General features: G+C 45.9%; 2 protein-coding genes across 3 annotated transcripts; both read right to left on the bottom strand.

Moving 5' to 3' along the window:
- Positions 1 to 412: 412 nt before the first annotated feature.
- On the bottom strand, positions 413 to 7,424 carry LOC117397689 (dickkopf-related protein 4-like). Of its 2 annotated transcripts, none has more exons than XM_033996475.3 (4): positions 7,019 to 7,424; positions 4,971 to 5,124; positions 3,807 to 3,926; positions 413 to 894 (listed from the first exon to the last, which is right to left on the bottom strand). In XM_033996475.3, exons 1-4 carry the CDS (start codon positions 7,130 to 7,132, stop codon positions 578 to 580), a joined length of 705 nt encoding a protein of 234 aa, XP_033852366.3. In that variant the 5' UTR covers positions 7,133 to 7,424; the 3' UTR covers positions 413 to 577. The 2 variants fall into 2 exon arrangements, with proteins under 2 accessions (XP_033852366.3, XP_033852367.3); XM_033996476.3 differs by having other exon boundaries at positions 4,971 to 5,121.
- A 4,071-nt stretch (positions 7,425 to 11,495) lies between these two features.
- LOC117397679 (long-chain-fatty-acid--CoA ligase 1) lies at positions 11,496 to 26,874 on the bottom strand. The gene is made up of 21 exons (XM_033996451.3): positions 26,767 to 26,874; positions 21,049 to 21,269; positions 20,560 to 20,674; positions 20,138 to 20,202; positions 19,768 to 19,869; positions 19,466 to 19,565; positions 18,761 to 18,939; positions 18,562 to 18,594; positions 18,221 to 18,272; positions 18,019 to 18,092; positions 17,849 to 17,926; positions 17,526 to 17,660; positions 17,309 to 17,443; positions 17,034 to 17,129; positions 16,743 to 16,815; positions 16,189 to 16,277; positions 15,286 to 15,402; positions 14,953 to 15,096; positions 14,514 to 14,615; positions 14,236 to 14,307; positions 11,496 to 14,105 (listed from the first exon to the last, which is right to left on the bottom strand). Exons 2-21 carry the CDS (start codon positions 21,259 to 21,261, stop codon positions 13,965 to 13,967), a joined length of 2,115 nt encoding a protein of 704 aa, XP_033852342.3. The 5' UTR covers positions 21,262 to 21,269; positions 26,767 to 26,874; the 3' UTR covers positions 11,496 to 13,964.
- Between the last annotated feature and the right edge of the window lie 195 nt (positions 26,875 to 27,069).

Here is a 27,069-nt window from a genome sequence, read left to right as displayed (position 1 = left end):
TATAAAAGGTACTGAAATATTATTATTATCTTAGCAGACGCCCTTATCCAGAGCGACTTACAATTGTTATAATTATATCACATTATTTTTTTTACATACAATTACCCATTTATACAGTTGGGTTTTTACTGGAGCAATCTAGGTAAAGCACCTTGCTGAAGGGTACAGCAGCAGCGTCCTCCACCTGGGATTGAACCCACGACCCTCCGGTCAAGAGGCCAGAGCCCTAACCACTACTCCATGCTGCTGTCTACCAAAACACATCACAGTGAACCAAGAAACCAGGAATCCTGTGCACTCAAAATTGAAATCTAGTGCTACAAGTCATGGATTTTAAAAAGATACACACACACAATTTTATTATATATATATATATATATATATATATATATATATATATATATATATATATATATATATGAGTGAGAAAAAAAGTGACAATTGTGAAATAAAATAATAAAAAAAACACATTCCACTTTAAAATAAGTGTTTGTTCCTGATTTTGAAAACAGTAACTTCAGGAATCCACGGCCTCAAGTTCATACAGGTGGTTTGTCCCCGGTCTTAATCCCGCTGCTCAGTGCTGTCGCTTCCTGTTTGGCCTCTTGGCGCCGCTGTTGTCCTGTCCTGCGGGCCCCTCTAGGGGGCGCTGGCAGACCCGCAGACGGGACTTGCGGCTCTCCTCACCCTTGTTTTGGGGGCGACAGGTGAGCCCGGCTGTGCAGTCGCAGCGTTGGAAGAGCTCGCGACCCATGGGGGTCTCCTTGCGCCCCCGTTTTGAACACACCTCCCCCTCCTGTGGCATGGGCTTGCAGATCTTCTCCCAGAAGTGACGAGCGCAGCACAAGCCAACTGCGCAGTCCGAGGAGCGCAAACAAGACTCCCCCTCCAGCCCTGCAACACAGAGAGGGGAGGATTAAACACAGCGAGGTTAAACACTGTCCTGAGGGGGCTCCCGAGTGGCGCATCCAGTAGAGGTGCTCCGCGTGGAGTGCAGGAAGCACCCTATAGCCTGGAGGTCACCGGTTCGAGTCCAGGCTATTCCGGGGGGGGGGGGGTCTTAGGCTGTCCTGAAACACAGAGAGGGCAGGGTTCAACAGACAGGTCAGAGGCATCCACAGTGAGGTTAAAGACTGTCCTGAAACACAGAGAGGGCAGGGTTCAACAGACAGGTCAGAGGCATCCACAGTGAGGTTAAAGACTGTCCTAAAACACAGAGAGGGCAGGGTTCAACAGAGACAGCTCAGAGACGTCGACAGCGAGGTTAAAGACTGTCCTAAAACACAGAGAGGGCAGGGTTCAATACTGTCCTGAAACACAGAGAGGGCTGGGTTCAACAGAGACAGGTCAGAGGCGTCCTCAGTGAGGTTAAAGACTGTCCTAAAACACAGAGAGGGCAGGGTTCAACAGAGACAGCTCAGAGACGTCGACAGCGAGGTTAAAGACTGTCCTAAAACACAGAGAGGGCAGGGTTCAATACTGTCCTGAAACACAGAGAGGGCTGGGTTCAACAGAGACAGGTCAGAGGCGTCCTCAGTGAGGTTAAAGACTGTCCTGAAACACAGAGAGGGCAGGGTTCAACAGAGACAGGTCAGAGGCGTCCTCAGTGAGGTTAAAGACTGTCCTGAAACACAGAGAGGGCAGGGTTCAACAGAGACAGGTCAGAGGCGTCCTCAGTGAGGTTAAAGACTGTCCTGAAACACAGAGAGGGCAGGGTTCAACAGAGACAGGTCAGAGGCATCCACAGTGAGGTTAAAGACTGTCCTGGCTGGGGCTGGACTGCCTGTGAGCAGCAGCAGAATGAGATCAGTGTCAGAGTTTGAAACTTGAATCTCATGACACCGTTTTCCATTGGAATGCAAAGGCTACAGAATTGCTTAAACATGCTTCTTTTAATACAGGAGTGCACTCCAGTGCTCACAGCTAAGCTACTGGTTGAACACGGGTCCAGTCCCTTCTAGGCTGCAGCCCTGTGCTGTTACTGATGAGCTTCAGCTGCTTACATTGGTCCCTGTAATCAAGGCAGTTACAGGAAGAAGAAAAACAGCTCATTTAATATGTACTCTTGTTAAACTGACACCTCATAAGTTTTGTGGTGGTGTTTAATTTACAAGGAGACGGCGACAGCCAGGTAGTTGAAAGGGGTCTCTGTGCAGCACTGTTACTGCTCCCTGGGGCTGCATGTTTTTAGGTGGTTGGTTCCTCCCCAAACATGTTATTTCAAGCGAGGAAATTATAGGTCTGGGGGCGATTGGCTCAGAAAAGGGTTGCTTTAGAAACCATTATGGTCTGCCTCAGGGACCACAGCCATTTTTGCGGTTTTATCTGCGAGCAGCCACAAGAATCTGGGTCTTCAGTCTTTTAGCGGTTCGTACTGGATGCTGTCAGAGTGCCATAGGCTCAGTCAGGGGGGGGCGTGAAGTAAGAACACACAAGAACGCTGTTGAGCAGCGGCACAGAGCATGCATACTGCCTTCAGAAAACATGTGAGCTACTAATGCAACTCAGCAGAATACCTGCTGCGTGAAATATTAGCATTTAGAGCCTTATCGATGACGACCGTGGCGATGAACAAACCCTTCACTCATTTAAAACATGCTTTAAATCACGATCAAGTGCAAGCAATACACAATAAATCATAATGATTGATCGATTCAGCAGTCCCGCTGGTTCACGTGGTTTAGAAATTAAACAAATCTCGGTTCATCTATATAATCACGCAGCGCGCCTCGCCAGAGATCTGTCCGCTGTGGAGCTGGATGGAGGTTCGATTGCTGGATCAAAGGAGTCTCTGAATGTGTATGAAGCACGTTCGCAGGCTCTGGTCAGATAGTTCATCCCGGAGCGATGCATGCTGGTCAGCGTGGGACAGCGCACTCTACAGATGCAATTTTGATACAGGTATCAGATTTTGACCAGGTAGTAGATTTTGACAAGGTTGCAAAATCTGATTAAAAGTAGCAAAAGTTGACGTAAAATCGGAGATCAGTGGCTACTTGTGTCCTACATTCGATGTGCTTTTAAGAACAGGCCTATAAATCCGAAATCAGACATTGAGGTATCTGTGCTGCTGCAGTAATTGCACGTCACATAAGACCGGTTTCCCGAAGGGCAAAAGTGCATCACTGGACCGCCTGGCCGAGAGGGACACTGCTGCGCCCTCTGCTGGCTGCGGTCTGGATTGGAGGAGAATAATCTAAACAGCATTACAGAATCCAGGGCAACAATGACGGAGCTGCACTTACCTGTGTATCTCATTTAATAAAACAATTGAAAAAGAAATTCATTTTGTGTTTTATTTCTAAAACACTAAGCGTACAACCAAGTTCATACTTGCTCTAAAGAATCACCGGAGGAAGAAAAACACGATGCGCGTAATTAACTGGTAGGTATGCGAATAGCTCATACACTCAGTATTAAATCAAAATCTGTTTTGACATTCCTAAATTCAGCACTGACCAAAATAAGAACCTTGTGCTGCAAAAACAAATATGTAAAAAAAAAAAAACGGTAACCCTCCCGGCTCCAGAACCACAAACTGCAGACTGTAATTACCAGCCAATTACGATCCCATCTCCCTGCTAACAATATACCTTCCTGGCTGCTCAGCACATTTCTCGCATGTCGGCTCGGTTTGGCGGCTGGCGGTTTGTGTCCAATGATATCGTTGTCTTCCAGAGCAGAGCGCCACAGGCAGGGGTTTATTTCTCAGTGTTTGTTTTTCCCTCCCGCTTTGTCCCGGATTCGCACTGTCGCCGCTTGTCAGTGCGGGGGGGGGGGGGGGGGGGGGGGGGGTCAGGCCTTACCTTTGATGTTGGGCTGCTTTTTGGGTTTGGTTTCCAGGATATGGTGTCCGCTTTTCCCACGCGTCACGGGCGAGACCAGCCCGGTCGTCACGCCACCCTCGTCAGGCTGCGCGCACACGTCTGGAACAAACCACGAGAATAAAACAAAACGCTCGCAATGCTAAACTACAGCTGTGGCCAAAGGTTTTGCATCACCCTAAATGAACTCATTTTGCTTCATAAAGTCGAATGAAACCCACAGAATAATGTGACGCTAACATATTGAATTGCATTCCGCTTTATAGTTTTTCCATATACTTAACCAAAAACTGACAAATTAAGAATGTAACATTTCTAAATCGAACATTAAATAGTGTACTGCTGTAAAGCTTCCGGTAGACTTTTGCGATATCAGTTTGTACTTTCTTTTGATTGCATTGTGTTAAATAAAATATCAAAATGATGTTCACATAGCCTGTTTATTTTTAATCATATCTGGACAGGGCTGTAGATTCTGCATTCGCTTTTTGGTGCTCTAATGGTGATGCATTTGTGGTGATACAGTGAGAAAATCTATGGGAACATGCAATGCTTTCTGCAGGCATGCGTCTGTCTGCGTCTGGACATGTGAAGGTTGTCTTTCTTTCTGCTGTCCCTAAAGGGTGAAGAGCGCAGAGCTGCCGCGATGAAAATCTGTGAGTTTCACACCTTATGCTCCTGTAGGAAGAACCGTGAAGACAGGTGTCAGCCTTGCAAAGCCTTGATTCCTGCCAGCCAGGTAGTATCAGCCAAACTTTATAACTGCAGACATAGTAGTCTACCGTGTCGTTACATTTATATTTATGTGTGTGTGTGTGTGTGTGTGTGTGTGTGTGTTTCCAGTAACTAAAGTCCTTGACAAAAATTATATGTTGATAAAGTATATAAACGGTATGCAAGTTAAGGCTTGTTTGAAAATGTTAACATATTAATAACACATGCAAATACAAAGTTGCTAAAAATGAGTACAGATTGCATTAGAATATAATAGATTGCACCCGGCAGGAAGCCCCCACCTCGGCATCACAATACTGCATATGACAAATTCCGGCTTGTGAGGCTGGATTTAGAAAATAATAATATAGATGGCTGGCTAAGCATTGTATCCTACGTGATAAGGCAGTGGGCATTAGCCCCGCCCCCTACCGTTGATGCAGAGAGTCCCTGGACAGCACGTAGCGTTGCGCGGGCAGCGCCGGCGGAGCGGCCGGCACGCGGCACAAACAGACTCTCCGGCGCGTGTGTTCTGGCAGAACTTCGTGGACTCGCAGTCGCTGTCCGTCATGCAGCGGTCCAGCTGCTGTAGAATAAGACTGGTTTAGAATCAGAACATCGGAACCACAAGCCCTGAACCTCGGGGCATGGAAACAGAACATGCAAAAACTATCACTGCAAGTACTAAACGATAGTGAGGCTGGTATCCAAATAAAACCAGAACACCTGAAGGATAAGTCAGCTTAGACTCCTATCAGGGAAGCACGCGGCTCCAGATCCCGCAGCGAGCGCGACTGAAACCTTCAGATGAGACTCGCGGTGCTGCATGGATGAGCACACCGTCAATCACTGCCATCAGGGACACCTCGTGCGGAGGGAGGGGGCACGAAAGCGCTTTGTTTCCCCCAACATGAAGTCCCGAGGGGAGTCTGAAATTTCAGAACCCTTGCTTTCCAAATGTCTTGGTAATCTGAACATAGAAATCAACCGCTTTGCAAAAACAGAAACAAAGGTTTGCATTTTAATAAGCGGTGACTGGCAGATGCGGCGCCACCCTGCTATCGCGTTACTGCCGCGCTCGAGTGTCTGAGTGGGAGGTTTGGTTTGTGTTTCTGGGAAGGCGATGGTGTCGGTGTTAAATGCGATACCTGGCCTGACAGTTACAATTGCAGGAATGCAAACCAAGAATAGAAGATTGTCTTTCCGGGATACCACGAGATGTATTAAATAGGCAGGATTGAGTGTGTGTGCGCGCATGCGCATGCGTGGCTAATGCACCTTGTGTTACCTTTCATTTTAAAATGTTATTAAGCCTCGGAGACCCGTTCTGCCGAGTACAGCCCGTCTCACTGCGCCTGAACTGCACTGAACCCTTTACTAACCTCAGCCTGGCTCAGCGCGTCGGACCGGGAGTCTGCGCTACACGGGTAGTGCGGGTTTAAGATCTTTCGGAGAAGTCGGATGCTGACACGGCGTGATATGACGTCTCGAGTCCCACAGCATTTCAACCGATCTGGAGTACTGCGCCCGTGTGGAGTTACTCACAGAGATCGATTATTTCCAGTTTTTAAACTTGCGAGAAGTGGTTACATTTTATTTATTTATTTTTTTTAATATAGAAGATTCGTTTTGACACATAATAAACTGTGTAGAAAGGTTTCACGAAGACCAGACCTAATGGTATTCATCATACTTTAAAAGGAAAATCTCGAAAGAACACGTTTTAAAAAAAAAAAGTTTTTGAAGTGGTCTGATTCGGGTAGCTTATGATGAATGCCATATAATAGACTATGGAACTAAATATATATGGAGATTGTGTCACATGAAGATTAGCGATACCGTTTAATTATCTTTTTTTGCGAGCATTAGATAGATAGATAGATAGATAGATAGATAGATAGATAGATAGTACAGTATGCTATCAGACACATGATTATTTTCACTCTACGCAATATCAGAGCGGCCGGAAAACCCCGTGTTGATGAAACCGCGGTCGTTCTGCATAAAAGTTATAACATTATGGTTTGAATGAGCCGGTGAGGGGGAGTTTGTGAACCCGCTTTATAGAACACGAACACAGCAGACAGTTCTTTTAACCTTTTACCAGCTTTACTCGGGGGCAGGTGTACTTTATTTCAAAGAATATTATTTATAATTACTAATACTATTCATAATTACTGTGGCAATTTTAAGGGACCTTCGATAATGTGTGTAAAATGCCGGTATACTGCATGCTGGACAGTACAGATTATTATGAATGCGATTCTAGTAGCGCCTCATCTCTTGTTAAATATATTTGGGTTAAAAACTAAAACTGACGACTTCAAACCTCTCTCGATAACAAATGTCGTCACAGATCTGATGTGTTTGTAAAAGAAGAGTAAGAAACGTCAGCGGTAGCTACCACGACAGGCGTCCTCCTCCCCAGGTAACCCACGTGATTCTAGACCTGACCCCCAGCGTTCTGTCCCGGGTCTTACCGTCTCGGTCCTCAGGTCCACCTCAGCAGATCCCCGGATGGTGTTGTAATCCAGGACGAGAGAATGGACACAAGAGCACAGGACGGACAGCAGCAACACCCCCCCCAACCCCATCTTTAAAACACAAAACCAAAAAAAAAACAAAGTATAAGGTGCTCTATTTTTTAAAAAAAGAACCCGTTGATACGATTAAACGATTTTAGATGAATGATAATACTTGTTTTTTATTTTCTAAAATATGTATTCCTCTCTCTCTGAAACGTCGTTTCTACTTCAAAGCGAAGAACGGTCCTCCAGCTGGGAAGACAAGCCTGTTTGTTACAGTCTGTTCTCAAGGACTCGTATTTATACCCCAGACCTTACGACTCCATCCCCTCCTTCTTCTGACGTCGAGACCCCCCCCCCCCCCCCCGACACGGAGCCCGCGCAGCCTTCACACGAAGTGCAATCATTTACCGTCTATACATTCCTCCTAACCCACTGATAAAGTACCACAGCCCGGTCCGGTGAATCGGGGTCGCTCCTCGGACTGATTCTCTCATCATCTTCTTTGAAGAGGGATGCAGGCAGAGTTCAAAATCTGGTGAACATCTCTCGAGGATGTGTGAGGCTGGGAGCCGACTGTCCTAATGGCCTGCCTCCCCTCGAACCGCACGCCGCGGTACGGATACTCGCGTAGCAGCACTGCGCCTGCGCTGGAATCCGCCCTGCAGCGCAATCTCCACAGTCACTTTGCTATTTCTGCACCGAACCTGCCAAAGCAGATTAATAACAGCGCAATACAATCAGGAGCCCCGGGGGCGCACAGCACAGGAGGAGATGCTGTAGAGATGCATACAATACTAAAAGAGATCCATGTAAAGACCCTGAAGGGAAGCGCCACCCTGCACTCAAATAACACCGCTCTGTTACTTTCCACGCCTTACCTCCTTTACCTGCTCCAGGTACGTGCAAAATCCTCCTGACGACCGCAAGCTCTGCAGCCTTTATCTAACCACAGAGCACCAATTCATGACTTCTACTGTAAACCCCATTTCAATCATGTTAACAGTAAACCCTATGGGACAGTCTCTTTATTCTGACATGTAGACCCTAATCAGAAAGATTGGGTGCTAAATTAATACAATACTGATGGCACCTGTACAGATACCATTGCGTCATTAAAACATTGTGACGTCACCCTTGGAGTTCTTTTTTTTTTCTGGGACCATGTGCAACAAGAATAAACATTCATGATTAAAACCTGCGATGCATCGCACCCAAGTTAGCTACAGCTAATTTACATGGATAGTCCCACAAACTAACTACAAATACAATGATAACAATAAAATTCAATAAAAAAATACTAAAATAAAAATACAATTAGAAATAACAATGAAAAACAATAAAAGCAAGTCGGCAAATGGAGAGGGGGGCTAGACATGGTCAGGAAGCTGGTCCTGTTGCAACCATTTTCTCAGTTCTGTTAAAAAGCTCTGCTAGTCTGATGTGTTTTTCATGAAGTTTGATAGCTCATTCCAGAGCATGCACCCTTGATTGAGAAAGCAGTGCAAACTCAGTGCGACGGCGAGACACTATCCAGTCTCCTCTAGTGCTTGATCGAGTGACTCGAACAGCTTTTACCGAGTAGGGCTGAACAAATTCCCTTAGGGGCGGAGGGGCCAGTTTATGTGAGACTTAAAAATCAGACATGCATTAGATTGATCAATACTGCTTATGTTCTCACTAGAAGTGGCTGCGTGGCTGAAGAGAAGGGGAGTGCGGACAGATAGATTGTTGATTAACGAATCCACAGAAAACTGTCGATCCAACAAAACCAGTCAGAGCAATTGGACAGAAAAGCGGAAAATCATTTCAACAATTACTTAATTTTAGCATTAGACACTTTACACGTAACACTTGGAAAAAGGCTTGCGATTTCAGTTCAGCATTGCATTTTGTTTGCAAAACGTGGAAAAAAAAGAATCTAATTACCAAATGCACAGTGCATTGGATCTCATTATCGCACAAGAATCAATTAGGAAGGCATTTTAAGTAACATAATAAACTCAAAGTGTTGAATCGGTAAGAACATAAATCTACAGCTCCTCCTGCCTAACGGCGCTCGAAATAGAGATTTCTTTTTTCAACTCTTATTTGTTTATCCCTTACTTTTAAACACGGGCAGTTCCAACAACCGAAAGTTCCTTTCGACTTAATCCTAAAGCAAAACACAGCGAGGAAAGGAGTGATTATCCACACCCGTTAACGAGGAAGGCGAATCACCACGTTAACAAGGGGAATGCATTCAGTCAGACCAGACTCGGGCTTGCTTATCTGAGCTCTGAGAGAATCGCAGTTTATAACTCCCTCATGTGATCAGTAAAGACCCCCCCCCCCCCCCCGTACCCCCCCGTACCCCCCCGTATGTACCTAATGTAAAGGTGCAGAATGCGATCTTCAATATAACAGAGTCTCTGGCAGCGATCCAGGGAGCTGTGGCGCACACTCGACCGCGTTTAAAGACAGAACCAATTATCCCTCTTTGTTGTTAAACATGAAACATTACAGAAAGCGGTTCCTCTTTTAAATTACAGGTACAAGCGTTACATCCGATTGCGCTCTGAGCTGTCTTTTAATGCAGTCTAATGATTTACAACTTCAATCATAGACCGCTGGATTAAAAGAAGCCTCCGCTTCACCCACTCAATAGGAAATGTTATTTAGGGGCTTAATCGTGTTTATACAACACCGGTCACAAGAAGACATATCCCGAGCTCGACTTCATTAGCAGGGCTCTGGCGAGAGATCAGAAGAGCGCACGGCAGGAAGATGAAACGCAACATCTTCAAACACCAGAGCGAACACGGGAACGTTTCCATTAAACAAGACGCGCCCCCTGCGTGTGCAGCGTCCACCCAGGATATGCTTTTTTTAAGTTTTCTTCTAATAAATCTACCGTATTATTCTCAATTTCGATCTCCAATTTTCTTCACCTGTAAAACAAACTTCAAATGCCAGGAAATACGAATGGGCCGGCGGCCAGCGTCATCTTGGGAACCGGAATTTGAAAGGTTTCTTCAGTTACCCAACAGGTCTTAAAAAGCAGACACGTTTTTACCGAAAATCGATTCATTATATATATATATATATATATAAAGTATTGCTGCAAGAACCCTAGTGTAACTGATTGCGTGTGCCCAGATGAATTCTGAAGAGGGATCCCTCGTGTGGCCAGACTGCAGTAGTGCAAGTGGAGTTCACCTGGAACGAAGTGAAACACTAAGGGTCAGATGTACGAAGATGGGATTCGTCGCAGTGCGCATTTTCATTATGCCAATTCACAAAGTGCACATTTTGTTGTACGTAGTAAGAAAACATATGTTAATGAAGAGAGCCGAAAAATATTAATTTAAATATTATTTGCGTCATCTTAGCGAAATCTTTAGCGAGAGGTGATATATTAGTTTGTCGACATTAGGAGGTGTCGGGTTTAAAAACAGTAACATCTCGCACATATATTTACAGTTCTCGATGTATTTTAAATATAAATCATTGCGCTGAAACAACACTAATGTGTTTTGGGTACGCTACACATTACATTATGTACAGATATAAATCTGTACAGTAGACCTACAGTAAAATCAAATAAATAAATATCTAGCGCACTTTATTGTACATTAGCCTACTGCTAACACAAAATAAATCACGCTGCTGCATTGTACACATTGGCAAAATATTATTTTGAATTGAAACTAAAGTTTTTATTATTATTATTATTATTATTATTATTATTAAACTTGGTATACTTAGTAGCCTAGACAATTAACACACAATAGATCCTGGTCCTCTACAGACACTCGGAAGGAGCTGGAGGGGTTAGCGGCACGTGTGTGCAGTCTGTTGCTCCCAACACGCTGGGGAAGCCAGAAAGGTCACAGGCATTTGTTTTCACGGCTTGTAAGCACACCCCGACTTTAAAATTAGGTACTTTGGTGTTCGTCTAAAAAAGGCATTGAGCACAACTGGCAACACACGAGACAAAACGTAAAGGGAAATGCCAGCAACAATTTTGACTGTTTAAAACGTGTTTTCAGAAGTCCTTAAATGGATGCAATTGTAGTACATCCCATTACAGTATTTTTGAACCCTCATCTCCATCTTGTTTTTGTGAATTACATATTCATTTATGGCTAAATCGCAGATAAGAACTGTGGCTGCAAAGCATTCGTTAAAATGATGCTAACAGCGTTTCGTTTGTTTAGTAACTTTCACGCTTGTGAGGGTCTGGAACCAACTCCCCAGTAATGTTGTTGAAGCTGACACCCTGGGATCCTTCAAGAAGCTGCTTGATGAGATTCTGGGATCAATAAGCTACTAACAACCAAACGAGCAAGATGGGCTGAATGGGGCCTCCTCTCGTTTGTAAACTTTCTTATGTTCTTATGTTCTTAACATCGACACAGTACAGATACAAAACAAGATGCTTAAGAAAACATTTTCCAGTTTTGCATTTTTTTACTTCTGTAATTCACAAGAGACAAAACAGTGAAAAGAAGCGATACAACATTTTCAACAAAAACAGCAATTGCTCATGATACAGCACACGTGATACAGCACACACAGACCCGACACTGAAATTACAACCGAGACGCTGTCGTGGTGCTCGGAGAGAAACCCAATAGCATAGCACTCCTAAATATGTAGAATCGCTTCTTTTGTTACACATGATTATTTGTTATTGATTAAAACCTTCATCCACCCTCTACCCGATACCTCGACAGTGGCAGCCTATTGCATTAGCGCGCTCCAGATCCCAGCCCTCCACTGAGCCACAGCCCACGGAAACCCTTTCCTAAGATCCTCTAGCGGGATTCCTACATACAGAAATACTACATTCCTGTCGTTTCATAAATATCACAATATACACAACAATTCAATTCATAATTAATACAAGCTGGCATGTCTTCTACAACACGCTCGCTGAATTTAGTCAAGGCTATGCCGTTAACGTCACAGCAGCAATTCCTACCGTTAAAAGTAGTATACTATATTAACAATGGACCAATTGTAGCGATTTTCAGCAGTGAGTTTTGCCACACACCGAGACGACGTCGATTCAGCACGTTTCACAGTTGACCTGTTAATGGGACAACACTGCCCCCTTGTGGTCAGACTTTTGCAATGCAAGTTTTATTTTCTAGGTTTCCTCGGAATTGCAGTCAACCACCATCTATAACAGGGCTTCTCAACCCCGGTCCTGTCTGCTGGTTTTCATTCCAGCTCAATTACTTAACTAGACCCTTAATTGTACTGACAATGTGCTTAAACCTTTTTACTTGTGTTCAGCTCTTAAACAGTTGAAGATTTCAAGTTAGCTATAGCATTTTATAAATAACTTGAAATGCAAATGTTTAAGAGCGGAAAACAAGAGAAAATGTTTAATTAAGCAAATTATCAGTTAAATCAAGAGTCTAGTTAAGTAATTGAGAGCCTGGCTAGAATGAAAAGCAGCAGACACAGGGGGTCCGGGGTTTGAGAAGCTCTGCTTCAGACCATTAAAAAACAAAACACTATGATCAAAAAGTATTGCCTCCCATTTAAACGAACAAACAAACATACAGATCGGCATTTATGAGACGATACTCAGAACAGGATAGAAATGTATGAGGTGTGTGAATATCTAGCGGTGCCCCTGTGCGTGTGTGTAGGGGTCCCCGTGTGTGTGTGTGTAAGAGTCTCTGTGCATGTGTGTAGGTGTCTCTGTGCGTGTGTGTAGGGGTCCCTGTGTGTGTAAGAGTCTCTGTGCAGGTGTCCCTGTGTGTGTGTGTGTGTGTGTGTGTGTGTGTGTGTAAGAGCCTCTGTGCGTGTGTGTAGGGGCCTCTGTGCGTGTGTGTGTGTGTAAGAGTCTCTGTGCGTGTGTGTGTGTAAGAGTCTCTGTGTGTGTAGGTGTCTCTCTGCAGATGTATTTACTAATCTATATGGTATTAACTGGTAAACAGATGTGTAATTGAAAATGATCAGAGGGCTAGGTCCCTGCCACATGTAAACAGTTAATCTCCTCGTTCATAGTAATAACAACTCAAGGGGCTCCAGGACAATTTGGAGGAGCATCCTAATTCCTGTGCCCTGTCCAGTGCTCCGACACCCACAATGTAATTCAGTCCTAATACAGGTGCCCTGGCAGTGCAGTGTGTTAAGAACAGGGGGCTGCTATCAGCACTTCACTGAAATACCACGATCATGAATCAGCTCTCAGGAGCCGTCACGATGGGCTTCAGCTCAGACTCAGGACAGCTGCAGCTCAAAGGCACACCCGGTCTCACTGCAGATGGGTCCCCTGCGTCGCAGAACTTTTTTTAAGACTGAATTGGTCCACAGAAATGACTTTGAACTTGAACTCAAGGAAGTCTGAACACTAACAGAGCCCGGGCAGTACCAAGAATACAGGCTACGTAATGATACAACACAAGCAGACGTTTCTAAACACAGAGACGGGAGGGTCATGCAAGTACATTAGTGAACATACAATTCCATTGCACAAGAACATATTAGAAAAAAAGAAACCGTGTTTAGTTCAGATCTGTTCTGCTAAAAAACCCTGGTTGGTTGGAAATGGGATCGCAAATTTCTCAAAGTACCAAGGTGAGCCACCTTCAGAGGAGCCTACACAACTTTCATACAAGTGACCACCCTTCCCTGATAAAGAAAGAGTCCCGGAGCTTTATAAATTCAAAAGGGGCTTCAAGTTAAATAAGAGGCAGCTCACTGTTTTCCCAGCAAGGGGCGCTGTGGATCACAGTTCTAGGTCTTCAGGTTTCCACTCGTCGGTCTCTCCCTTTCCTATTTTGCTGGTTTCTAGTGCAGTCCAGGCTGTGCAGCTTCTCTATTTTCCTGAATCTGCTGCAGCCGCCCCTCCCGTCCCCAGTCCTGCCCTGCCCCACCCACCGTCTGCTCCCAGGCTGGGTTAAAAGGCAGACTCGGAGTACAGCCTGCTGATCTGACCCTGGAACCGCTTCCGGATGTCGGCCCGTCTGGCTTTCATGGTCGGGGTGAGGAGCCCGTTGCAGATGCTGAACATTTCTGGATGAACGTAAAGATCTTTCACCTGGAGGGGAGGGGAGGGGAGGGGATGACGACATTTAAAATCAGCCTCAACTTAGTCCAGATTCCAAGCTGAGCTACACAACGCAGCTCTCAAATTAAAAGCGCTAATGATGACAGAGGGTTCACTCTACCTGTTCGAAGGACTTGAGCCCGGCTTCCTTCCCGAGTCTTGTCAGGTCTTCCAGGATTGCCTTCTTCACCTCCTGCAGTGGATGAGGAAGGAAACTCATTAGCACAGTGATACAGGCACAGTATGCTGCTGTGGTATCACACACTCCTCATTGCATTGTGAGGTGAGATCCAATAGAGAAAGCAGAGAAAGAGAGATTGCGGTTCAGAGAAGCATTGCATTCAATCTGAACACAAGCGTGGAAACCACTGCCTGGAGTGGCTGTAGTTTTATAGTTACCTGATTCCTGCAGAGCTCATCGTACGATCCCACAATTCCCTTTTCCTGGGCCCAGCCAGTAAACACTTCTGGGTCGGGAACAACTATTCCGATAAGATGAGACTGAGAAACAGGATGAAATAGGATCAGGTTACCCTGAATTATCCAGAGTATCGAAATGCTTACTCACAGCTTGCAACACATTCTTCTCCGTAACATGAAAGAAATTGTATCTGTAGTATCAAAGCTAGAAATAAATCAGCTCAGAACGGCAATTAAAAAATTAGGGAACAACTAAAGTGAATCCATCCAAGTTTATTCTATTTTTAGTAAATTTGAAATCAGATCTCCATGTGCAATATTGGTCAAAGCACAGATCAGCCTCCCTTCACAACCCAACGTTACATTTCCTTTCATTCTCAGGAGAGCATTAAAGGGGCAGTGCTTTGGCCCGCGCTACCTGCAGACTGTCTCCGTGCACAAACACCTGCAGCAGGGCCGCGCTGCGCAGGTACACGTTCTCGATCTTCTCGGGGGCGATGTACTCGCCCTGCGACAGCTTGAACATGTGCTTCTTCCGGTCGATGATCTTCAGGGCTCCGTTCTGCAGGAGACGGGGCAATTAAACAAACAGGCACGTCAGAAACATGCAGCTACTGAAACGTTTTGCATCACCCTATAGAATGAACTAAATTCTGCTGAATAATGTTACGTTAACATATTGAATTACATACCGGATCAGCCCCGATAATGACTCGTGACTGCAGTTTGAATACATAAAAGCATGTCTCACCGGTAACCATTTCCCCACGTCCCCCGTGTGCAGCCAGCCCTGTGAGTCCAGCGCCTCGGACGTCTTCTCTGCATCCTTCAGATAGCCCTGAAACACGCTGGGCCCTTTAATACAGATCTGCAAACACAGAGGCAGAGGCAGGAAAGAGGGAGCAATAAGCACGTGTATCCGTTTCATTCTGTGACGACGTCTGGCTGCGTTTAATTAAATCAATCACATTTTAATCTACTGAAGAAGGAACACACTCGGAAGCATGTTCATAGAGACAAGATAAGATACAAAAATGATAGTAAATTCATCCCTTATTAGAACTCAGAACTCAGAATTCAGAACTCAGAACTCAGAACACAAAACTCAGAATAAAACTCAAAAAAGTAACTCAAATGAAAACTTGTCTGCAGATATTTATCATTCTGTATCACAAGACATTTTAATTCAGAAAACATTCACAGCCAACCAAGTGTACAGAGGACTGAGAGAGAGGAGGGACGTTCTGTATTAGAAGCTAATCTAAAGCATGTTCCTTTAAACCATTCTCTGAAATAAGCAAAAAGCAACATTTTGTAATGTCGTCAAATAAAACAGGCTTGGGGAATCGCAGAAATACTAATGTCATGGTCTCTCTTGTTTTAATGAAATTCATATCAATCCCTGCTTCTAAGACTTGCAATACTGCCAGCGATTAGTCCAATCGCAATGACCAATAAACCTACCTTAGAACTAACACTATTTAAAATTATGTTTCATGTGTACGGTAAAGCAATGTAAAACTTTAAATGTCCATCTCAGACCTTTATGGATCAATAACCTGGGCTGCAGAGGAAGGCTAATTTGTATCCCTGATATCCACGCTGGACAAGAGTGGCCCAGGCTGGAGCCCCACTGAGCATCTGCCCCTCTCACCTCCCCCTCTCCGTTTGATGCCAGGTAGTTCATCTCCTCGATATCCACCACTTTCACCAAGGCACAGGGCAGCGGGGCGCCGACGTGACCTGAGAGTCAAAGCACAGATCAGTATGGAGAGTAGAGTCTATACATACACACACACACACACACACGAGACACACACACACGAGACACACGAGACAGACACACACGAGACACACACAAATGAGACACGAGACACACACACATGAGACACGAGACACACACACATGAGACACACACACACATGACATAGACACCTAACACAGACATGCGCACACACAAACAAACAAAAAAAAGGAGACACACACACACACACAAACAGAGGCAGACATGCACACACACACACACACACACACGCCCAGAGACAGACACACAGCATGCACTCTGAAAATAGTGGTTCCTCATTCTCATCCTGTACTGCTTTCAGTGCCCTTAAAATAGCACAGACTGGACAGAGTAAAAAATCTAGAGAATATGCAGAGAGACTTGCGCTCTCATGCATCGCGTTTCTGTGCCGGGTGTGTCCTTACCTGCAGTCCAGTCTCCTGGCATGGAGAAGGTGCAGCCGGCAGTGCACTCAGTCTGCCCATAACCTTCGAATATCTGCAGGGAGGAGGAGACAAACCACACAGGGACTGGGGTGAGGCACCGCTGGAGTTCTTTAGCAAGTAAGAATGTGTGTGTGTGAGGGAGATATATATATATATATTATATATAAAAAATAAATAAATGAGCTTACACTTCTCACCTCAGAACCTGCCTGCAACTCACAAGGCTAATAATATTGCAAATGAAATCACCCACATTCTCTGTGGTCTTACCAAGCAGCCCAGCACAGCCCGGAGGAAGGTGAGCACGCTGGGGGAGATGGGTGCCGACGCGGTTAATATAAACCTCAGGTTTCCACCCAGACTGGCCTGGAAAAGAGCAGACCATCGGGAAAGGGAGTTACACATTGCAGTTAACACTAGCCGGGTTCTTCTCCAGATGGAGCCGTCTCGCTGGGCTCCGTCTGAAAGTCAGACGCTGGTGCTCCTCACAGTTCTGGGGTTGGCACACGTGCTGCACACTGAGGTCTGAGAGTCCGAAGCCTCACCTGGATCCTGTTGAAGAGCAGCAGGTCCCAGAAGCTGTTGTTCCTCACAATGCCGCTGCTCAGCTCTGCCTGCTTCCATCGTACAGCATACTGCAGGACAGCCCTCCTCAGAGGGGAGGTGACGCTTCCCAGGATCTGACAGCGAGACGACAGGACAGTGAGCCATGACTCTGCATGGCTTAGAGACAGAGAAAAAGACAAGAATAAAAAACCAAACCTTGTCATAGATCCTGTTGAGAAGCCGAGGCACCACGGGGAAGAAGGTTGGCTTGAGGGTCTTGATGTCGTCCATGAGAAGCTGGATATCGCCCTGATAGAACCCGACTCGGGCGCCGTGGCAGAACATGGAGACCTGCCATGAAGAGTAGAGCGGCACTGATCAGAACCCAGGAGCAGCCGGGAACATTCCCGCCCGGACACCGAGACTCAAACCATCAGTGAGGAGAGGAGTTAGTCTTGAAGGACCGAGCAAAGCGCCCTGGCATTGCTCTACAGGCTGGAAAAGGCATTGTGTGACGTGTAGGAATGCAGGGCTCCTACCTGGATCATCCTTTCAAACATGTGAGCGAGCGGCAGGTATGAAATGGTGACGTCTTCCTGGCGGATCACAAATGAACCCTGAGAGAGTAACACAAACAAAGCGCTGGAGTCACTCGGGGGTCACTCAGGGGGCTGGGCGGGTTCAAGAACTCCCAGGAACGCACACCCACCTCCAGGATCTTGATCACAGACGAGGTGTTGGACGCGATGTTCCCGTGAGTGATCATCGCCCCTTTGGGTTTGCCTGTCAGAAGGGAGAGACAGACCTCATTACCTTCCTCTCGATCACACACACACACGCCTCTCGCTGCCTTGGGGGATTCATGCCCATACTGCATGTTGGAGGATTCACTCAGAATGTAGAAAACGTACCTGTGGTTCCACTGGTAAAGCACACCACAGCTAGATCCTCGGGCCGTGGGGGCTGGAAACAAAATCAGGCTTTAATTTCCATTTAAAGAAGCAGCCATAAAAACTATTCAAAGGGAAACTGCAAATCTGATAAATCTGCGCTCCGCCTCCCGCCCCCCCATGAGCGAAGAACAAGCCAATCATAGCTGCCCCACCAATAAAGGGATTGAGATTATTTTCACTGCCCGTCGTCATCCTCTAAATCACTTTATGTTTCAGTGAAGTTGTACATTCAATACAATAGGAGGATCAGCACATTCAAGCAGTGCAGAAATTATACAGGATCTTGCAGAAACACTTACGACCGGGGCTTTGTGATTCTGACGACCTTGTTCCTAAGAAAAAGAAAGAAAGGAGACAAATAAGGACTTATGAAAGATTTTTAAAAAGTGAGGACCTGTACATGTGTGTGTGTGAGAGAGAGAGAGATACACACACACACAAAGACAAATACAGTACACACTCCAGCAGACACCGTGCGTGTGTATCAGTCAGACCTACCATGATGTCACGGAACTGCAGTATCTCCACCCCGCAGTTCCTCCCCCTCTCCAGCAGGGCGGCATCGCACGAGTTCATGAGGATGATGGTTTTGAGGCCGGGGGTCAGAGACTGCTCCACATTGGTCAGCAGAGTCCCCGCCTTCTCAGGCTTGTCACAGATCACCATGGAGATCTCCGCTAGAAACAGAACATGTGAAACCAGGACAGACAGACAGGCAGACAGACAGACAGACATCCTTTCTGAATCATAGAACACTTGTAGGCGAAGTCTTCTCAGATTTAAATACTAGTAAATAAAATTCATTAAAAAAAAAAACTCTCTTCCAAATAATAGATGCCTAAGAGACTATTACAAGCCAAACTGAAGCTACAATGGAGCCAAAGTCCCTTATGATTTCTGATCTACGTTATACAATGTCTGAAGATTCCTGTATAGTACCAGACATATGCTGTGAATTTCTCATATTTGCTTTTTTTCTTTTCCCAGCGGCAACATCGCTGAAATCCACGTCTTTGTTGTGTTTTTTTCATTACAAAATGTATTCCAGTTACATAAGCACAGGATAATGACTCCAGACAATCTCTCTTTTCCAGAGTGCCTGTACAATGCATGTTCAGTTCATTGGTTTCTATGGGAGATGCTGAATGAATGAGGAGGTGAAGGACTGCACACAAAACCTGGAGCTCCTTTCCAGTCACTCACCGATATTGAGAATGTGCACCATCGCCTCTTCACCCAGAGTGTCATACAGAGGGACCACAGTCATGGAGTAAGTGTAACAGGCCAGCTCAGCAACCACCCACTGAGACGAGACACAGGGCAACGAGAGGAGAGATTAGACATGGGACAAATATTTCATCATGTTTGCAAAAAGGCTGTGGGCTGACTGGTCTCTCTAAACAGTGTGCTAGCTGTTTCATAATAATGCATGGTTTGAAAACAGCTCTCATTAGTTATGTGAGCAGCAGCTTGCACTGAGACTGGGGAAGGTTACAGTTTGGTACCTCGGGTCGGTTCTGTGCGAAGACCCCGATGAACTGGTCTGGAGAAGGCAGACAGCCTCGGTGCAGGAGGCCCGAGCCCAAAAACTCAGCCTGGTCCGAAACCTGAACACAAGAACCAACCAATCACACAACACTGACAGCATGAATGTCACAGGGGGTGAAACACAGCTCATGACAGCACCAAGGACTGCCAATTCTGAATCCCCACTGCAAGACCCCTTGTAGGCAAAGTCTATTCAGCTCCGCCACAGTAAACCACAAACATACTGAATTAAGGATATTTTATCTTCCCTTCTAAAGCCATGTTCTTAAACTATTTCTCCAGATTGTTTTGACTGACGGCCGTACTGGGGCAGGGAGGTGCTCTTACCTCTTTGTAGGAGATCCACTCGTAGGGACCTTTGGGTTTCCTGAACCCGAGGCAGGGTCCTTCACCTGGAGACACAAAGATAGACATTAAACTGTAGGGCAGGAGACTCCGTGACTGCCAGGCTTGAAAGAGTTACTGTTCCCACATTGTCTGGAGATGGAGCTGTTTCATCTGTCAAGGGCAGCATCAAATAACACTAAAGGCCTGAAACTTCCAACATTCAGTTCATTTCTTTCCAGCGGGAATGTCCTGGATTCCTAATTATTTCCACATTCTGCACTTCTTTTAATGGATGTTGAGTCCAATGTGACGGAAACTCTTGCCACGGAGTGTGAATGGGCCCCGTCTGCACTGCTTCCTCTGAAGAGAGCCCACCCGGCTCTACAAACACCAGCACACATGTCTGTAGAAATCTGCCCAACCTGAGATCTGCAGCCCCCTCTGGAACATCTCGTAGGCCGTCTTCGTGTCCTTGTAGTAAAAGTCCAACAGAGTCTCATCCTTCAGAAGAGCCGACCTCCGGCAGCTGGGGTCTCCCTTCAGCACAGACAAAACAACACAAGGATTGAGTGACACTGCACCGCTGAGTAACCGTGGAGTTCAACCATTCCCAAACCCTCCCCCAATCGTGCCCCAAACAAACAGAATGTCCCACTCACCTCCCCTCCACAGATATCCAGGCTGCTCTCTCCCACTCCCCTCCACAGATCAGGCTGTTCCCTCCCCCCTTCTGCACAGATCAATGTTGTTCCCTCCCCACCCCCCCACATTCCTGCACAGACTGGCTGTTCCCTCCCCACTGTTGCACAGATCAGCCTGTTGTCTCTCCACCCCCCACACTCCTGCACAGATCAGGCCACTCCCCCCACACCCCTGCACAGAGAGGCTGTTCCCACCTCACTCCCCCTCACCTGCACTGGTACAGACTGATGCTCCAGGTCGCATGGTGCCCGGATGGGCCGTGGTCGCGTGGCCAGCCAGTAAGCAGTGAGAGTGGCGAAGGCACCCAGCCCGATCAGAGACGATGTGGACAGGCTGTGGACGTACTTTCGGATCTCCTCGAAGTCTGGGAATCGCAGGCTGCCCTGGGCCCCCAGACTCTTCAGCAACTCCTGGATCTGCATGCTGCTGACTGGGGAATAGAATAACAGCGATTACATGGACAGCACTGAACAAGAAGAACTCCAGCCACCTAGTGTCCAGACATGCTGCAGTCCGAGGAGTCCGACATCCCAATCATGGAGCAAGTCACGCTACATATACTGCTTTGATACAAAATCTCAGTTCTGGCTACGCATCCCATTTAAGCAACTTGCGTGGTGCTACATTGAGCCTCAGCCCTGTCCATCCACCAGCATGATCAGAGAACAAGAGCTGTGGCCACTGTTCATGGAGTACCCGGCCAATTCAATTGGGAGGGACTGCACTGCCTCCACACCGACACCTAGCTTGCTCCCGACGAACTGCAACTATTGTAGGGGAAGGGGCGGGCAGTTGGAGGGAGAGAGAAAGCTACTGGCTGAGAAAAAACTGGTGTTCTGGACCAAGCAATCAAACGCTTGCGGTCATCAGCTGGCAAATAAGCAAAAGCAAGTTTGTGAAGCGCTGGTACCCGCAGAGGCAGGGCTTTGTCCTCAGATCTGAGAATTGTTTGTCTTCAGGAAGAAGGCAAACAAGCTGCTGTCAATGAGAGGGCAGATCCCCATCAATAAAACCACTGGTGTTCAGCCTGGACTGGCAAGAGAGGGCTTTCTTTGTTACGCTGCAGGAGGCTTAATGAACAGCCGATACTCTCAGGAAGGTTCTCACAGCGTCACCATTCAGCAGGATTGCAGCTTGTTCCAAACACATACTGCGCACAATTCACCAACACATCCTTTCCCCTTGTGACCAACCACAGTCACACTTCACCACCGTGACCAGAAAAAAAGCATATGTCAGGATGGGGAAGTCATTTTGTCAAGAATACCTCTCATTTACAGTTGCTTTATATAATTTTAAAAAGCTCTTTAATCCAACTACTGACTTTACTAGAAGATCTGAAGGGATCACAATCCATTCAAATATTTATATGCTCTATTGTGTAACACTGTGCCCTGTAATAACCCCAGAAAGCACGTTCCAGAGTGGGATTCAGGCCACAGCGCGCACTTGCTTCCTTTTCAGCATGATCTATCCTTTCCCATTTATCATTCTGCAGCCCTGAATAGGGCTCTGTCTCTTTAAATGGGTTGTGGTAAAAAGGCAGTGTGATCCCAGGCTCCTGAAATCCCAGCCCTGAATGAGTTCCAGGCCCTTTCATTCCCTGCAATTACTCCCAAGTCTCTCCGCGGCACAGCCTGACCTCTCACCCACTTCCCAAAGGGGGCCAGGCAGCCGGGACAATGGGGTGCGGAGCCGCCAGCTCAAAAGAAAGGAGGGAGAGGGATGAAAAGAGGATGATGCAATACCCTAGAACTTGTACTCTGGTGACACGACCACATGAATCTTTGAAGAAAAGCCTTTGCAAGCTGAAGCTCAGTTTATACACATGGACTGCTCAATATCACTTACACAGACAACTACAGCCTGTTCAGAAAGGGCTATGGAAAAACACAGACAGATGCAGATATACAGTGAAACACACACACAGATATTCAGCTATACAGTGCAGGTGGATCTGCACTGTCACAGGTGGAAAAGGGACGACCTGATTGGTCCTGAACACAGGAGAATTTTGACATTAAGCGATTGACGAATTCCTCATAAATAAGAGCAGAAAAGCTTTGACTCCAGAAGTGAGCATCAGGTGGACAGGAGATCGTGTCAGACCATGGTTTTAAACATCATCAGGTAAATGCCATTAAAACGGAACACTTTCAAAATGCAGCAACAAGAACAAACAATATTACAAATCTAGTTCCATTATCAGCTTTATTTTCGCTGTGCACAAAAGTACAAGCTGAATAAGTAAAGGTGTTTGGCTCGAGTGCTGAGGAATCTCTCATTGGTTCTTTTGTAGTACAAATGTGATTCATGCTGCACCCCACCCAAAAAACAAAACAATACAAAACAAACAGGTTTTAAGAGATGCTGGAAGAGTCTTTCTGGCCATAGCAGAGCAGCCCCTCAGTGTGCTGGTAAAGATTAGTGTTTCAATGCCTTCCGCCCCGTCCCTCTCTCTGGTGGAATGCACCGTCTGCAAAATTGAAGCAGCACACAGCTGAATCCCTGCACCCCCTAAACACACAGCAAGGACCCCACTGCCTCTGCACCCCTAAACACACACTGACACAGCAAGGACCCCACTGCCTCTGCACCCCTAAACACACAGTGACACAGCAAGGACCCCACTGCCTCTGCACCCCCTAAACACACAGTGACACAGCAAGGACCCCACTGCCGCTGCACCCCCTAAACACACACAGTGACACAGCAAGGAGCCCACTGCCTCTGCACCCCCTAAACACACACTGACACAGCAAGGACCCCACTGCTCTCCTGAGGACTAAGGGGCCTCGCTTACACAGAAAGCACGGGGTGCAAAGGTATTGCAGTTAAAGTGATTTGAAAGTATTACTGTTGCAAACTGGTCACGTGACTTCAGAGCGACCCTGTTTGAGACCAAACCAACACCTCTCAATAACAGCTTAGCAACGACTCTGCACAGTCTTGCAACCTAGTAATGGAAGTATATGTACATGATAATCTCAGCATCAGTAGAAATGATCCGAACAGAGGGAGGAGGCGTGTGTATGTGACACTCTGCTCTGTCTCGACAGCTTCGTTTGCACGGACTTGAAACACAGGCGACAGAGAATTAGCCAAGAGAACATTCCTCTCTGCTAATTCATACTAAACAGGCTGCACAGTGCACACACACGATGCAGAACAGCTACAGAAAACGCTTTCTAAAAAACAAGACAAGTCTGTTTCTTTTTGTGATAGCAAACATGTAAGATATGAATTACCAAAGGTACAGTATAAGATCAGTGCATGGTTGTCTGTTTAAATTTATTTCTCTTTACAGAACATGTATCTAAAACCATGAAGACGTGTGCAATAGCAGAGCAGCTAGTGTTACTCCAAGGAGACAGTGTTTTTGTGCTTGCAACGATCACTAGCATTCTCTACAAATAATGCACTGCAATACAGATCCACACTTTCCCTTTAATCCCTCAGTACACACGTGACTAGTAGGACCGTTTTCTTTCCAGACACAGCAATTATAAAACAGGGCTGCACTGCAGTCCAACCCACATAACCTCAGGACACAGGCTTCTGTGAAGAAATCCAAACATACCTCACAGAGAACTGAGACCCCAACCATTCCAAAATACAAACATACCTCACAGAGAACTGAGACCCCAACCACTCCAAAATACAAACATACCTCACAGAGAACTGAGACCCCAACCATTCCAAAATACAAACATACCTCACAGAGAACTGAGACCCCAACCATTCCAAAATACAAACATACCTCACAGAGAACTGAGACCCCAACCATTCCAAAATACAAACATACCTCACAGAGAACTGAGACCCCAACCATTCCAAAATACAAACATACCTCACAGAGAACTGAGACCCCAACCATTCCAAAATACAAACATACCTCACAGAGAACTGAGACCCCAACCATTCCAAAATACAAACATACCTCACAGAGAACTGAGACCCCAACCATTCCGAAATACAAACATACCTCACAGAGAACTGAGACCCCAACCATTCTCAAATACAAACGGTCCGTTTGGTAAACGCACAGAGTCTGGTTCGCTTGCAAAACGTCAAGTGTGAACAACTGCTGGACTCGGTCCTTTTGCACACAGGAACCGAGCTACACAAGGTAACCGGACTCGGAAGTCAACATTTTGCACAGTTTAGTTTGCATTCTGAGGAAGCAAGTAGAGCAGAACATCAGATTACCACCCCCAGGTCATTCTCATCAAGGTACACATTCTCCTTGGTTTGGTATCAGACCACGTGACCCACCTGAAATTGTATTAGACTTCAGTCAGTGTAACCTCAGAGCGATTGAAGAGAGGAATGCAAACCTGTTGACAGACTCTCGACAAGCTAATACAAATACACGAGCTCCAAACCGCATTCAAACTCAGCCCTGCTCAAAGCTTCCATTCTTTGTTAAATCAAGCTGGGGAGAGAGTTTCTGTTCCCTAATGTGGTGAATCTCTAAAGGGCTGGTATTGAAACGTCATTAGTTTGGTATTAATAGTTTAGTATTTTTTTCACTGTTCATTTAAGTAAATTATTATAATATTTACATGAAATCAGTTCAAAAGAAGCCCCCAAAACGTGTGAATGTGATTAAAAGGTTACACAGATAGCCAGTCAAGGGAATAACCGACTGGCTGAAAACAGAGAACTGACAAACATTTCAGCAACACGGACATGAGCGCACATTCAGTGAACAGCAGCAACAGTAAAAGCACCACTTGATGTTAAATCATTCAATTGTAAATCTCTCCGAGTAGGACCTTTAAAAACAACAGCTTTATCAGAGCATTACGTTTTTCAGCAGTCATCACAACTCAAAGCAGCTGCAGGTTTACTTGTTAATTGGGACCCTCCCGTGATTGCTGTGGGGAGCGCACCCCGGCTCGTGCCGCACTAATGAACAGTGTCTGTTCTGCACACGGAGTAGGCTTGTCAGAAACGTACATTGCGTGTACTTGTAACACGGGGCTAACACAACACTTACTTTCACAAAGTAAAGCAAGTATGTCAAAATATTCACTGCTGGTGAATCCTCCTAGTCCGCTTGCATCTCTAAACTCGGCAGAGTCCAGCATAGGATTAATAGTCTTATTATGAACAGCACGACATTTCTATTTTTTATTTGTTTATTTAGCAGACGCCTTTATCCAAGGCGACTTACAGAGACTAGGGTGTGTGAACTATGCATCAGCTGCAGAGTCACTTACAACTACGTCTCACCCGAAAGACGGAGCACAAGGAGGTTAAGTGACTTGCTCAGGGTCACACAATGAGTCAGTGGCGGAGGTGGGATTTGAACCGGGGACCTCCTGGTTACAAGCCCTTTTCTTTAACCACCGGACATCACACACTCCTCCCTTTCAGATATAAAATAAATGTGTGCAATTGAGCAAGCACTCAAGACACGGTACACGAGAGAGAGAGAGAGAGAGAGAGAGAGAGAGAGAGAGAGAGAGAGAGAGAGAGAGAGAGAGAGAGAGAGAGAGAGAGAGAGAGAGAGAGAGAGAGAGAGAGAGAGAGAGAGAGAACACCAATACACATATTTACAAAGGAATGTTACAAACCTGTGGGGAAAGCGCGGAGCAAACACGTTTAATTACCGAAACACCGCATTACTTATTCAGGAGGCTATTTATTTTGCACACTGACCACGTTTTGGTTTGTCATAAAACGGGCTACTTATGTCATTGAAGCCATAATTACTCCGCATAAACATTCGCTTTGAGTTCGCCACAACAATAACCCAAACCCCGCAGGTCTTAGTTAGGGGTATCATTACATGCATTGTTATTTTTTATAGACGCAGTATACAATAAGTTTAATTGTATGTAATCGACAATGCATTACAGTTCTGTTGTGTGTGCCTCTAATTGTTTCGTCGTGAAAGTAAAGAAGAGAAAACAACTTACCTGACTGACAATAAAACACCGTGCACGAGCTGCTGCCGCCGCTCCAAACTTTGCAAAGAACTTTACCAGAAAAAAAAAAAAACAAAAACCTGTGGAGCAGTGAACGCCTGGCGTCCCCGCTACGTCACCTAAGAATAGACCGCCCCCTTGTGACGTCGACGTCCTAACTCGAGCGAGATGCTGAAGTACTGCTGATTCCCAATTTTGTTTAGGAAAGAACAGAAGACAGAATCAGTTTGGAGTTCCATTAATACGTCTTCTCTCCCACACATAGCCATAGGTTAGGATACTGTTTGCGCTGCA

This window comes from Acipenser ruthenus, unplaced genomic scaffold (assembly GCF_902713425.1).
Source record: "Acipenser ruthenus unplaced genomic scaffold, fAciRut3.2 maternal haplotype, whole genome shotgun sequence".
NCBI lineage: Eukaryota > Metazoa > Chordata > Actinopteri > Acipenseriformes > Acipenseridae > Acipenser > Acipenser ruthenus.
The sequence above is the reverse complement of the archived record's forward strand: the minus strand, read 5'-3'. Positions and strand labels throughout refer to the sequence as shown.

Bases quoted from the DNA above. Each gene is read 5' to 3' on its own strand.
- LOC117397689 (XM_033996475.3), bottom strand. From the start codon at position 7,132: ATGGGGTTGGGGGGGGTGTTGCTGCTGTCCGTCCTGTGCTCTTGTGTC. The intron at 5,125-7,018 runs GTAAGACCCGGG...CTTATTCTACAG, and splicing joins TGGACCTGAGGACCGAGACG to CAGCTGGACCGCTGCATGAC. The intron at 895-3,806 runs GTAAGGCCTGAC...TCTGTGTTGCAG, and splicing joins AAAGCAGCCCAACATCAAAG to GGCTGGAGGGGGAGTCTTGT.
- LOC117397679 (XM_033996451.3), bottom strand. From the start codon at position 21,261: ATGCAGATCCAGGAGTTGCTGAAGAGTCTGGGGGCCCAGGGCAGCCTG. The intron at 19,566-19,767 runs GTACCAAACTGT...GTCTCGTCTCAG, and splicing joins TCGCACAGAACCGACCCGAG to TGGGTGGTTGCTGAGCTGGC. The intron at 18,940-19,465 runs GTGAGTGACTGG...TTCTGTTTCTAG, and splicing joins GGTGCACATTCTCAATATCG to CGGAGATCTCCATGGTGATC.